The sequence below is a fragment of the Perca fluviatilis genome, chromosome 18 (genome assembly GCF_010015445.1).
Source record: "Perca fluviatilis chromosome 18, GENO_Pfluv_1.0, whole genome shotgun sequence".
NCBI classification, from domain to species: domain Eukaryota; kingdom Metazoa; phylum Chordata; class Actinopteri; order Perciformes; family Percidae; genus Perca; species Perca fluviatilis.
In genome coordinates, this window is record NC_053129.1 from 19,389,770 (window position 1) to 19,403,316 (window position 13,547).

At 42.0% G+C, this 13,547-nt stretch overlaps 2 protein-coding genes across 2 annotated transcripts; one reads left to right on the top strand and one right to left on the bottom strand.

Moving 5' to 3' along the window:
* Positions 1-1,235: 1,235 nt before the first annotated feature.
* Positions 1,236-13,430, top strand: parp1 (poly (ADP-ribose) polymerase 1). The gene is made up of 23 exons (XM_039781564.1): positions 1,236-1,480; positions 2,739-2,901; positions 3,462-3,577; positions 3,674-3,888; positions 5,920-6,010; positions 6,127-6,243; positions 6,364-6,540; positions 6,851-7,013; positions 7,202-7,342; positions 7,461-7,700; positions 7,817-7,882; positions 7,973-8,105; positions 8,329-8,524; positions 8,634-8,762; positions 9,001-9,084; positions 9,371-9,493; positions 9,600-9,728; positions 9,876-9,974; positions 10,169-10,321; positions 10,502-10,629; positions 10,745-10,806; positions 11,827-11,941; positions 12,637-13,430. Exons 1-23 carry the CDS (start codon positions 1,358-1,360, stop codon positions 12,716-12,718), a joined length of 3,045 nt encoding a protein of 1,014 aa, XP_039637498.1. The 5' UTR covers positions 1,236-1,357; the 3' UTR covers positions 12,719-13,430.
* Positions 3,972-5,592, bottom strand: LOC120546711 (adenosine receptor A1-like). Its single transcript, XM_039781827.1, has one exon. It carries the CDS (start codon positions 5,070-5,072, stop codon positions 3,972-3,974), a length of 1,101 nt encoding a protein of 366 aa, XP_039637761.1. The 5' UTR covers positions 5,073-5,592.
* Positions 13,431-13,547: the final 117 nt, after the last annotated feature.

Sequence of the window (13,547 nt, forward strand, 5' to 3'; positions counted from 1 at the left end):
ACCTAACACGTGTCGATCTTTAAAGTGTGTCCCAGTCTGCTGCACCCATGGGCTGCACCACCCATAGTCTGCACAGCAGCCTCTGACGATTTATCTTGACTCGATTAGTTCTGGCTGCAACTCGCGCGGGTATTCTATGGTCGGCTCCGAGATCGTTTATTTAAAATGATGTATCACGCGGTAGTTGGAAAAATAGTAACTAATAGGTAGATTTTTCTCAGGCAGATATTAATCATTAATCCAAAAAACACCACACCAATCGCTTAAAAATATTTGACTTGTCTTTCTATTTTCTATTTTCTTTAACTGTTGAGTTATATGTTCTGTAAATGTGGTCCAACAAATTGTGTTTTAGTGTCTCACTACTAACATGTAAGGGGAGAAATATGAAATCCACTTACTATGTTTTAATGAAAGTATATTGTCTAAAAGCAATGAATTAAAAGATATTTAGTCTAAATCAGCAAATCTGCCTTCATAAGCCATCACGGTTAGCCTACTCATAGCATCTTATTTGTCATGTAGATCAGTACACTGTAGCTGGTTTTAAGTAGATTGGGGTATGTCAAAGTTAAGTCTTATGTCAGTTATGGGGAGACCAAGTCAAGTTCCAAATCCTTGAAGTCTAGTCCAGGTTAAGTGACCATAAAAATGATTTTCAAGTTGTGTTATACTGTTAGTGCTTTTTACATAACAAAGACCATCAATACATAGGCCCTAAAATTAAATAGGCCTACTCAAGGTTTGTGTTTATGCAATCATGTCTGCTGTCTAATTTAGGTATTCTTTATTGTTTAGTGTTTTTCAATGTCCAAATTAGAAAGTGTTTCCTTTCAAGTCTCATGCTAAGTCAAGTTTGGAGTCTCAAGTCTTAATTCTAGCGAGTCCACATTTTTTTGTGACTCAAGTCCAAGTTCTAAGTCTACAACTTGAGTAGTTAATGGATAGATAGGATGGGATGTGCAGGGTACCAATCCACGTCTGGGACTGAGTCATTAGGCCTGCTGCTCAAATGTAGGCCTACACCTTCACCTTGTAGATATGCTGCTCCATCCATCTGGATCATTTACAACAGAGCTTTAGATACTCTGGTTTCAGAAAAGTCATTAAAGCCATGGTTAATTGTAAATGTTTAGTTGTCTCTAATGTAGAGAGCTGCTGGTGCTCATAGCTGGTGCTTTGTGTTGATGTTTTGGTATCAGGAAACAGAGATAGAGTGAGAGCTCTTCGCTCATGTCTTCTCTCTACAGGCACGCGGGATTCGCCTCTCTGTGCATGATTGTTGTGGCTCCTCGACATCCGGAGAAAGTTCGCCTCACAGTCACTTCATTTTATTTCGCTGTAATATTAAATAAGCATGGCGGACTCTCAAGAGGACAAGCTGTACAAAGCGGAATATGCCAAAAGCGGCCGTGCATCGTGCAAGAAATGCAAAGAAAACATAGCGAAAGACTCGCTGAGAATGGCCATCATGGTGCAGGTAATGTAACGTTGGCGACGTCTGGAGGCAGTTCATCTGAAGAAACCTGCTCTGTTATGTAGCTTACTACCAGGGTGCTAGCTGTTGGTTTAAGTTTGGTGGTTTATTCGGCGAATGAAGTGAATATTAATAACCTGACGGGAGAATGAAAATATGTAGTTTATATTGTGGTTTCAGTTGTGTTAGGTTAGGCCCTCGTTAGCATTTAAATGGCTGACAATCCTGTTCACAAAGAGCCGCTGAGCCTTTCTTTATGTCGGACTCTCTTAAATCTTGCAATTACGCATCATGCCATTCATGAAAGCAATATTCACAGATACATTTTTTATGTAGCTTCAGCTTGTGCTTAAGGACTACAACTAAACAAACAATGTCGAGTGAGCATCTATGTCAGAAGGCAAAATCACAACAACATTGTTACCACAATGCAAAGTCTGCCTGCTGCCCCACAGAGAGTTAATTAACTAAGAGGCTCAGAAACCTTCTTATTCATGGCCCGTGGAGCAGCTCCAGACTTTCAATCACTTGACTTTTTACTCTAAAGGCCAGTCAAGTAAGCAGGGGCACAGGTTCATCACTTCATTGCTTATGACATTTGAATACATTGTCATATGTATTGTTTATTGTGTCATGCTCATGCACAAGTGGACCTATGATATGGCAAAAGTAGCATTCCTGTGTTGAAACATTTTTCAGAGGAGTAAAAACTTCTTATTATACGTATTTCAAACAAATCATTTTGTATCCTTCCCAAACGCTACAAAGAAAATTTGCCACAAAAATGTAATTAACTAGAACAACATCATCCAACCAGAATAAGTCATTAGACATGAAGGATATTATACTATAAAGTATAGCCAGAATATTATAAGCAATAAAACGGACTCCCCTCTTATATGGAGATCGTTAACCTACCCATTTTTATAGCAAATCGTAGTGTACCTGAACGTCACTGTGCACACAAAAATCTTTGACTTTTGGTAAATTCTTTCTCACGTAAGGTTTGCACTCTAAAGTTATTTGTTAGATATTAAGGACTATCATACCATATACACAATAAAGAATTTACCTCACAAGTCCAGGAATGTCCTTGAAAAATGTCCCAATTAAAGATCCTTTTCGAGAGCTGCAGCTGGGATATATTCAGGTCTGTTCCACAGCTGGATCATCTCACATTTATGGCCGACGTTCGGATGCTCCCATCCCATGTCACCACTGGGTTACTTTAAACATACTGTGTTTGTTATTTGTCCGGCAGTCACCCATGTTTGATGGGAAAGTCCCCCACTGGCACCACTTCTCTTGCTTCTGGCTGCGAGCAGCAGCTCAGTCCACGGCTGATATTGCTGGATATTCTGACCTCCGCTGGGATGACCAGGAGAAGGTCAAAAAGGCCATTGAAACTGGTGGAGCAACAGGAGGTCAGTATCTGACTTTTAGTACTTCACTTACTGTACATGTTAATGGGTTGTTGATGTGTCTCATTCCCACACACAACATGTACAAACTGTACACTCTCAGTGTGGCTGCATAAAGTTAAATTTCATGTCATCTCAGGCCTTTGGCTCCTTAGTTTAGCAGCTCACTTCATCTTTTCTTTTCAGGTTGGCAAACAGTGTATTACATGTATACATAGAGGGACTATGTTTTATTCAAAGGCTATTAAATGTTCTGTCAAACCGGTGTACGGATCACCATATATCAGTACATGACAGCGCAGCAGCAGCAACTCACAGCAAGCAGTGAACAGTTATCAGTAATTCTTTTTGCCTTTTATCGCTGAAAAAACAAACATAGACTCATGGAAAATAAATGAAACATCTCCGTATCCTCTAGTCTCTCACAGAGGTTTGACATATATTTGCTTCCTGGTCACCACATCTGATGTTTCTACAATATCTATACATTTACTGCCTGTGATGTGATTTATTACTTGATTACTTGGCTTGAAAATAAAAATTGGATAACTTCCTTCTTGTAGGAAAAGGGGACCAGAAGAGTGGAGCTAAAGGAGAGAAGACACTAAATGACTTTGCGGTTGAATATGCCAAATCGAACCGCAGCACATGCAAAGGCTGTGATCAGAAAATAGAAAAGGTTAGCTCCCACATTTATTTGCACACATGAAAACAGTTTTTTTATATATATATATATATACACATACATATATATGTATTATCGACTCCCCTTCAGGATCAGATCCGTGTATCCAAGAAATCTGTGGACCCAGAGAAGCCCCAGCTGGGTCTTATCGACCGCTGGTACCACACTGCGTGTTTTGTGAGCCGTAGGGAGGAACTGGTCTTCAAGCCTGAATACAGCGCCGGCCAGCTGAAGGGTTTCAACGCACTACGGACAGAAGACAAGGAGGAACTTAAGAAGAGGCTCCCTGCTGTCAAAACTGAAGGGTGAGACAAACAAGAGCAGATATTATTTTGTGCAGGTTGTACTTTCATGAGTTTGGAACATACAGTGTTCAGTGTTTGGGATCTTAGCTCTGGTGTGCGTTTCGAACAGCCGCCCCGTCTCTATCATCCCCGCTGGCTGCATTTGAAGCCTCTCTGTCTCGCAGCGTCCCGCAGCACATGAAAATTGCCTTAAAGGTGTCCCTGAAAGCTGTCATCGTGTATGCATACAGGAAGGGGTTGACAGCAGAGTTGGCGTGTGACAGGATGATGGCAGTGAGCAGAAGCTCCAGCGGCACAGGGCAGTGTGGGCAGAGCAGCAGGAAGCAGTTGATGATGTGGAGTGGGATCCAGCAGATTGTGAAGAGGAACAGAACCAGAAAAAGTGTAGTGGCAGTCTTCATCTCTCTGCGCATGCTTGCTGCAGCTCTCGTCTGTCGCTCCCCTCTGCCACTTTGCTCGGATGCGATGCGCCTTACCTGCCGCTTGACCATGACAAAAATGTGGGCATAGATGAGAAACATGATCGCTAAGGGTGTCAGCACACAGGCAAAGAAGTTGAAATAGACCATGTAGGTCATGTCCACCACCAAGACAAAGAAACAGTTGCCCGATTCAGGTGGTGTCTTATACCAGCCCATCAGAGGCACAAGCCCGATGATAAAGGCCAGCAGCCACGTGGTCAGGATCACGAGCACGGCGTTGCGAGGCGTCATCAGGACCTGGTAGCGGAATGGCATGAAGATGGCCACGTAGCGCTCCACAGCCACTGCCAGCAGGCTGAAGATGGAGCTCTGGGTGAACATTATTAAAACACTCAGCATGAGCAGACACAGGTAGAGGCTGTGACGTGGTAAACCAATGTCCGTCAGGATGGCACAGGGGATGGCAATCACGCCCACACAGATGTCAGCGACTGCGAGCGAGACCAGGAAGTAGTTGGTGACAGTGTGTAACTTGCGGTTGATGGCCACGGCAGCACAGACCAGGACATTGCCGACTGTCGAGAGAAAGGCGATGACGAGCTCAGCCGCCATGTACGCCACATTAGGGGAAATCGCCAGGTCAGCAGGCGGAGGCGAAGTAAGAGAGGAGTTGGTATTGGAGGAGGAAGGAGTCCAGGAGTCTTGTAAAGGCTGCAGGAAAGGAGAAGTGTAGAGGGTCAACAGTGCAGTGGTGTTCTCCATGGTTCTCCCTAAAGAAAGAAATCCGATTGAAGTTAGAAGTTAAGCCTAATTGCTCAGTGTGTCGTTGAAATACAAGAAAGCAGTAAAATTACTCACCAATCTACAGCCGTATGGTTCTTTTTAAAACTGTGTTCTTACTCAAGAAACGTATGACTCCCTCGTCGTTATTCTGACAGCAGCCATGCTGATACTGCACACACATTAAAGAGCACATGCACACTTCTGTTTGAACAAATTTGGAGGACGCTAATATATAGACTTCCCTTCTCCCGTCTTGATTTCAGTAGTTGACTAATAAGGGATGTTTGTCCTGGGGTTTTTTGCCCTCCAAAGGATCAGACAGAAACTGCTACTGCTACTGGATGGTCATTAACTGATATGTGTGTGCTCGTGTGTTTCTGCTCTCATGGGGAGGCTAATGAATATGTCTTGTCAGGGCAGGGTAGATGATATCAACATTGACACCTGGGATTGTGAAGACATGTACCTGCTTGTGTGTGTGTGTGTGTGTGTGTGTGTGTGTGTGTGTGTGTGTGTGTGTGTGTGTGTGTGTGTGTGTGTGTGTGTGTGTGTGTGTGTGTGTGTGTGTGTGTGTGTGTGTGTCCATTACCTGATGGGGCCCTAATGCATTTGCCTAATGAATAAAGGTGTCAGACTTGGGCTTGTTTGTTCCAAATCTCAGTTTTGTTCCAGTATCCCTTTTGGCCTAATTTAGGAAGTTAATTTGGATGTTTTTTCATCCTCCTTTTTTTCTTTTCTTTTTTTTTTTGGGGTCCATGCTGAAATATAAAATAAAAAAAAAAAAGTCTGAAAGAAAACAATTTTGAACTTGTCTTTGCTCTCACAGGAAGCGTAAAGCTGATGAGGTGGATGGACCATCAAAGAAACAGAAGAAGGAGGAAGAGGCGGAAAAGAAGAAGCTGGAGGAGCACTTGAAGGTACCTTTTTTTTTATTTATTTATTTTTTTTTTTATATATAGGAGTAAACATCACATTTTGTTTGGTGGCCATGTTTTTATTATGTGTGTGTGGTGTTTTATTCGTTCATCTGCAGAACCAAAGCCAGCTGATTTGGGGAGTCAAAGACAAGCTGAAGAAGTTTTGTTCAATCAACGATATGAAGGAGCTGCTGATTGCAAATGGCCAGGATGTTCCCTCTGGAGAATCCAATGTAAGAGGGCCTCATCTTATTAAACTCTCACTGTATTCAAAATTAAATGGCATTGAAAGAAATCCATGCTGTTGAAGGTACTGTTCCATGACCGACATGTATGTGTTCTTTAATTGACAGGTGGTGGACTGCCTGGCCGACGGCATGGCTTTTGGTGCTCTCGAGGCCTGTAAGGAGTGCACGGGCCAGCTGGTGTTTAAGGGCGACGCTTATTACTGTACAGGGGACATCTCAGCCTGGACAAAGTGTGTGTTCAAAACCACAACACCCATACGCAAAGACTGGGTCATCCCCAAGGTAGGTCACCTCATTTCAGGGCTCCTTATGGTTCTTTATAGGGTGGAAATTTCCATGCTAAATCACCACCTGTAGCCTTGAGCAGTATTCATGTCATTGTAATGCAATTTAATAGTTGCATATAGCAGCTGAGTTATGGTTGGAAATATAGGTATTGTTGATTATATCCAGTCGAGTGTCCTTAAAGAGTGCTGTAGATAACATTGCAAGGTTGATTAAAATATTCATACCGGCCATTCAAAGACCAAGAAAATGCCACATATTCTGGTCATAATTTACTATTTGGAATATTCTGGCATTGTCATTTTAGGAATTCCACGAAGTTCCCTTCCTGAAAAAATTCAAGTTCAAGCGACAGGACAGGGTTTACCCGAAGGAGGCTCCCACCCAAACCCTCACCGCAGCCAAAGCACAACCCATGGCGAGTGCATCCAGTGCACCGACTGAGCGACTGCCAGAGGGAGCACCTGCAGGTTAGTCAAGGCGGCAACATGCCGCAAATATTTCCTGTCCTCTCTGTATGCTGAGCTTGTGATTTAATTCAACTCATGCATTTAATATGCACTTAGATCTAAATAAACAGAAAACAAATTAAGACGCCAATGTTCAAACAGTTCAAATACTGTTATAATTTAGTGATCTCTGGGTTATTGTTCCATAGACAAACCTCTTACTGGTATGAAGCTCTTGACTGTGGGGAAGCTGACTAAGAACAAGGATGATCTAAAGGTGGCTGTAGAGGAGCTGGGTGGAAAGATTACCAGCACAGCCAATAAGGCCTCTCTCTGCCTCAGCACCAAGAGTGAGTAACCAGTCAAACAAATGTAGGATTGCCAATATGTGGGCCAGTGAGTGCCCTCAATGCAACTTTTTCAACGTTCTAGTTTCATCACACCTGCTTCCTTCTTGTGCTCTCACAGAGGAGGTGGAGAAGATGAGTAAGAAAATGGAGGAGGCGAGGGACGCTGGCGTGCGCGTGGTCTCCGAGGATTTCCTCACAGACGTCAAGTCATCGGGTAAAGCCCTCCAGGAACTGGTTTCCCTGCATGCCATTTCACCCTGGGGTGCAGAGGTCAAAGTCGAGGCTCCAGCTCCGTCTGCGGCCTCCAAATCTGGAGCGCTGGCTACCAAAAGCACTGGCAGGGTGAAGGAGGAGGAAGGTGAAGGATATATGTTGCTGTTATTAATGCACATGCTTATAGATGTTTATCTAAGTGTAATAGCATTGGACTATTTTGGTGTATATTTAGAACTAATTGCATCTATACTATTACAGGTAGTAGCAAATCTAAGAAAATGAAACTCACCGTCAAAGGAGGAGCTGCTGTGGATCCAGATTCAGGTAGTCATGAGCGCCCTGCATTGGAAAAAAAAAAAATGTTCTCACTGTTTTTTTGTCTTCGTAGCTTGACTGATGATTTTGATTTCTTAGGTCTGGAGAACAGCGCTCATGTCCTGGAGCAGAGCGGGAAGATGTACAGTGCTACGCTGGGTCTCGTGGACATTGTCAGAGGAACTAACTCCTACTATAAGCTGCAGCTGCTGGAGGATGATGTACAGAAACGGTCAGTGTTGCAGAAAATCATTTCACTTAGTGGTACAGAGGTTATTAAATTACATTCAGGTCAGTTATTAAGGCATCAGACGAACTTGAACTGTAACAACCCATACGTTTCACTTTATGGGGTGTCTACGTGTGCTAACTGCAGTGCAGTGGTACTGTGTTTGTTTCCACCATTATTGCAATGAGCGTTAGAATAGTCAGATGTCTCTTTCATGTATGTGCAGGTACTGGGTGTTCAGGTCATGGGGCAGAGTGGGTACCACCATCGGAGGCAATAAGCTGGACAAGTTTCATGACAAAAACTCTGCCCTGGACAACTTCCTGGGTGTCTACAAAGAGAAGACGGGCAACGACTGGAGCTCCTCCAACTTCACCAAATATCCCAATAAGTTCTACCCCCTGGAGATTGACTATGGACAGGTACACACATTACAACACACATAACTAGAATGGAGATCTCCAACAGTCTGTTAGTTTCTGTATCTGACTGGATTTAGTTGTGCTCTGTGGTGTTCATGTTTCTTATCAGGATGAAGAAGCGGTGAAGAGGCTGACGGCAACCGCCGGCACCAAGTCCAAGCTAGCCAAACCCGTCCAGGAGCTGATCAAGATGATCTTCGATGTAGAGAGCATGAAGAAGGCTATGGTGGAATTTGAGGTGATACTTTTTTAACTTTGTGGCTTTGTAGATTATATTAAAAAAAATCTACTTTTCCTTTGTTGTTAATAATAGTTGTATCCCTAGTGTAAAATCTCCATCTTAATAGAGCACCATTTGGGTTGTTTTTGTAAAGAAAATACATTGTGCATTCAGCTTTATAGTGTTATTGGACATCAATGTGCGTGCATTATTCTTTTGTGTCCTACATAGTTTATTTCTCCTTCCCTGTCTTCAGATTGACCTCCAGAAGATGCCCCTCGGAAAGCTGAGTAAGAGGCAGATCCAGAGTGCCTATGCTCTCCTCACTGAAGTCCAGCAGGTCAGCTACCAACAACCCCCTCCACAAGGGTTGTCTCAGTATTCACCTTTCTGTTGGCATTTATCTTCGTAGTACTGTGTGGAGCATTGCAATCCCCTTTAACACACTCAGTTTCTTTGCCAGCTTCCCTTCAATTCCGTTAGTGTCTTGTGATGATTTTGTGACATAATTAGTAGTGCTTCTGTGCCAGTGGTTGGACCAGATATCTGTAGTGCACGTTCTCCCCTGACCATGCAATGATTTTATTAATCATTTTGACTGTACTGGTCATTTTGTTGTATCATAGGCTGTGTCAGAAAGTGCGTCTGAGGCCCACATCCTGGATCTCTCCAATCGCTTCTACACCCTGATACCTCACGACTTTGGTATGAAGAAACCCCCACTGCTCAGCAGCCTGGACTACGTTCAAGTAAGGACACAAACACTGTATCCTTTTGTACATTTCTCTCTTGCTTTATAAATAAATGGAGTATAAATGGATCTCATCATTCATAACCACGTACATCACTGTTCAGGCTAAAGTTCAGATGTTGGACAACCTGTTGGACATTGAAGTGGCATACAGCCTGTTGAGAGGAGGGGCCCAGGACGATGAGAGTGATCCCATCGACATCAACTATGACAAACTTAAAACCAAGATTGAGGTGAGGAGTGAAACTCCAATTTTCACCCTTTCATAGTTATGGACGGTGTGCAAGATTCTGTATTAAGAACAATGTTCAGCGTGGTCATTGTATGAGGAGATTAGGTATGGAAAGATTACAGTGTGCTATATCTTTGTTATTTTACAGGTTGTTGACAAGACTACAGATGAGGCTAAGATCATTTTGGAATATGTTAAGAACACCCATGCTGCTACACACAACACTTACACACTGGAAGTGCAAGAGGTAAGTCATCTTTGGGAACAACAGTGTTAACATGACAACTGCTTTATTTGAATACTTTGTTGCAAATTCTTAGATTGGATAAATCTGTGTTTATAATTATATAATTATAATATAATTGCTTTATAATTATATAAAGCAAATTCATCAGCATGAATTACCATCTCACCGTTTCCGGGCTTTTTCCCATCTTCTAGATCTTCAAAATTGCTCGAGAGGGAGAGCGCCAACGGTACCGTCCCTTCGAGGAGCTACATAATCGCCAGCTACTGTGGCACGGTTCTCGCACCACCAACTACGCTGGTATCATGTCTCAGGGTCTTCGCATTGCCCCTCCAGAGGCCCCAGTGGTGCGTTTTTGTTTGTGGTTAGCCTGAGTTCAAGTTTGTGTGGAACCAAAAGCTTCTCCTCTGTTTGTTCTTAAGCAACGATGTAATACTTTCATAAATAGCTGTCATGTTTTCAGTTGATTTTTTTTCCTCTTCTTCAGTCCTGTGTTACATTGCCGTTTTGCTTAATTTCTTTTCCAGACTGGTTACATGTTCGGCAAAGGTGTGTACTTTGCCGACATGGTGTCCAAGAGTGCAAACTACTGTCACACCTCCCAGTCAGACCCTGTAGGTCTCCTGCTGCTGGCCGAGGTTGCCCTCGGCAACATGTACGTGACCGTCTCTGAGTTCTTTAAAAAAAATTTAAAAAAATCAACCTTTTCTTCTGCTTTAAAGATATGTGATGATAATATAAATTAATGTATTTTTTTTTTTTTTATGTAGACATGAATTGAAGAAGGCGTCCCACATAACAAAAGTACCTAAGGGCAAGCACAGTGTTAAAGGTGAGAACTCTTTACGTGTCACTGCTCATTTTATTTTGATATTCCATGTGCTATTTGAGGAATATTTTGGAATGGACATATAAGCATTAGTGATGCACCGAAATGAAAATTCTTGGCCAAAACCGAAAACCGAAAAAAGAGGAAACCGAAACACCGAAAGAAATTAAGCCAATTATTAGTACCATTGCATTTATGGCTATGACTGTGTACTAACTTTACTAAAATCAAGGCATTGCAATTGTATAAATTAATATTAAAGTTTAATTAAAAAAATATCTAGCAGAAATATGGCTACAATCTGATAGTCACATACAGTATACAGTAGCCTAAGAACAGAATAGCTTACTTGTTGTTGTTGTTGTTGTTGTTATTGTTATTATTATTATTTGAGGCACTTTCTTGCAGGATTTCACTGAACATATCAGACAACGAGGTGCATGCCCTTCATCTGGTGCAGAGAGACGAGTCTTTTTTTTTTTGCGCGCTCTGATCTCCTCTTGCGCTTGGGCGCTCCTCGCGGCGCGCTCCGCTCCATCGCCGGTTCTCCGCCATCCATCGCCGCCTGGATCATTTCTCGTGCCGCTTTATTTCCGCATCCAAGTAATGGTCTTTATAACGCGGATCAAGTACAGTCGCGATGAAGTGCAGAGGATCCGAACAGATCTCACTGGAACGTGTGCTGACAGACTCTAAGAGCACTTTTCATTGTTTTCACTCCGTGGTCCGTCTCAACCTCTTTGCTTAGGAGCCGCTTTGCAGGTGGAACGGGTACTGACACACGCAGGTCGCGGTTTCTGTTTGCGTCATCACAACATTTTCGGCCGTATTGTTTCGGTGATAAAAGTTTTCGGTGGCCGAATATTCGGTGCATCCCTAATAAGCATAACTTGTTTTGTGGAACACTGTAATTATTATGGTTGGACATATGCCACCTCAACTGCCTGTTGTTAATAATACATAAAAGTTTGGTTTGCGTACTGCTTCAGTTTTTCACATTTATTAACTTTAATTTTCTTGCAGGTTTGGGTCGAACTGCTCCTGATCCAGGCGCCACTGTCACTCTAGACGGTGTGCAAGTGCCTCTGGGAAAAGGAGTCAACACTAACATTGATGACACCAGTCTCCTGTACAATGAGTATCCTTTAACACTGACCACCTGGTTTTTGAATTTAATAATAGTTTTGTGCCCAAATGACTCCACATGTTTCCTGCTTTGCCATATAATTTATTATTCGATAGTCGATAGTAGAAAAGCGTCAAAGAACATCTTGTTCTTGACATTGAATAAACTGACTAATTTGTAATCACTAATTTGTAAAAGCTGAGCTGTCACTGCTGTGCTTTTGATTTTACTTTATTCTCAAGTTCTCACAACACGACATTTGGCCTGAATTTAGACCAATGTTGCCGCTTTAATTTCAAAATGAGATTGATCTTGGATGGCTGTTTACATATGGAAAGCTCTGTGGTATATCTCAGCATAACTTATCTTTTCATTTCTAACCTCCTAATCATGATGTAGATCACTCAGAGGCGCCAATGGATTGTCATACCTGGATGAAATAAGCTATTCTGACATAAACAGACAGAGAAATCCTTGACTTACTGAATGTTTAGTTAAAGACCGTACACAAGGAAACAGGACTTGAAACCTCTCTGTTTGGTGTTCAAAATTAAGATTTACTCTACAGTGCCGTTAATTCTCTTACCTCGGATCATCTATTTCTGTTCACTTCATGTCTGTACTTGGTGTGAAATTTCCTCCTCATTTCTCATGCCTCGTCATATTATCTGTACAGTCTCTGTTTTCCTTAACCGCTGTTCCCCCAGGTACATTGTGTATGATGTGGCGCAGATAAACATGAAGTATCTCCTGAATGTCAAGTTTAACTACCAGACGTCCCTGTGGTGAGAGGGGCTGTGTCTGAACCCTGTTCAGTGAAAACAAAGACCACGGTTGCCTCCAAACGCCTGCGCTTCATTCGACGTTTGGCAAAGGAGTGATGCTTTCCACACTTTACAATGCTCATTGGAACTCTCTAGTCACTTTATTTCTTTTTTATCGGGTTTACTAGCTGGCAGCCTTTCATCTTCTTAGTAATGCATTAGGTACTTAAATCCCTACTTCAGAATTACTCAGAAGACAGACATAAATCAAAGTTCAATATAGTGGTTTGAAGCGCAGTGCATACTACATAGAAAGGTTTTGGTTTAGAACATCAGAATTTTTTTCTGTCTCACATGGTTATCTTGAATTTAAAAATAATCTTATTTCTTCATTCTTTAATGAACCCGTAGTTAAGGCTTAGTACTGTACGTTTAAAAGGAGTTTTGAGTTGTGAACAACCAATCTGCAGACATACACAAACCAGTAGCTACTCAGATGAAGATTTTGTGGACTGTTGGGTTTAAAATACTGTTCAAGGTTTGACATGTATATATTTGTTTTGTTTGTCTCTCAAGCTGTCTTCCTTGCAGAAAAGGAAAAATATATAAACGTGGTTTGTGTTTTTGCAAAGTATTATGTAAGAGAAACGACTGACATGGTATGTGGCACCCTTTTTCTTAGTGTTTTTCTCGCTTAACTCTAATACAATAAAATGTTGAGAGTCCTCAAAATGTCATCTCTGTGTTTGTGAGCAAATTATTTTCAACCACTGCATGTGCATCAATGTTGGATTAGATTTCAGTGTGGAAATAAATGTAAATTTGCATGTCAAGTTTTTCAAAATGATTTATTT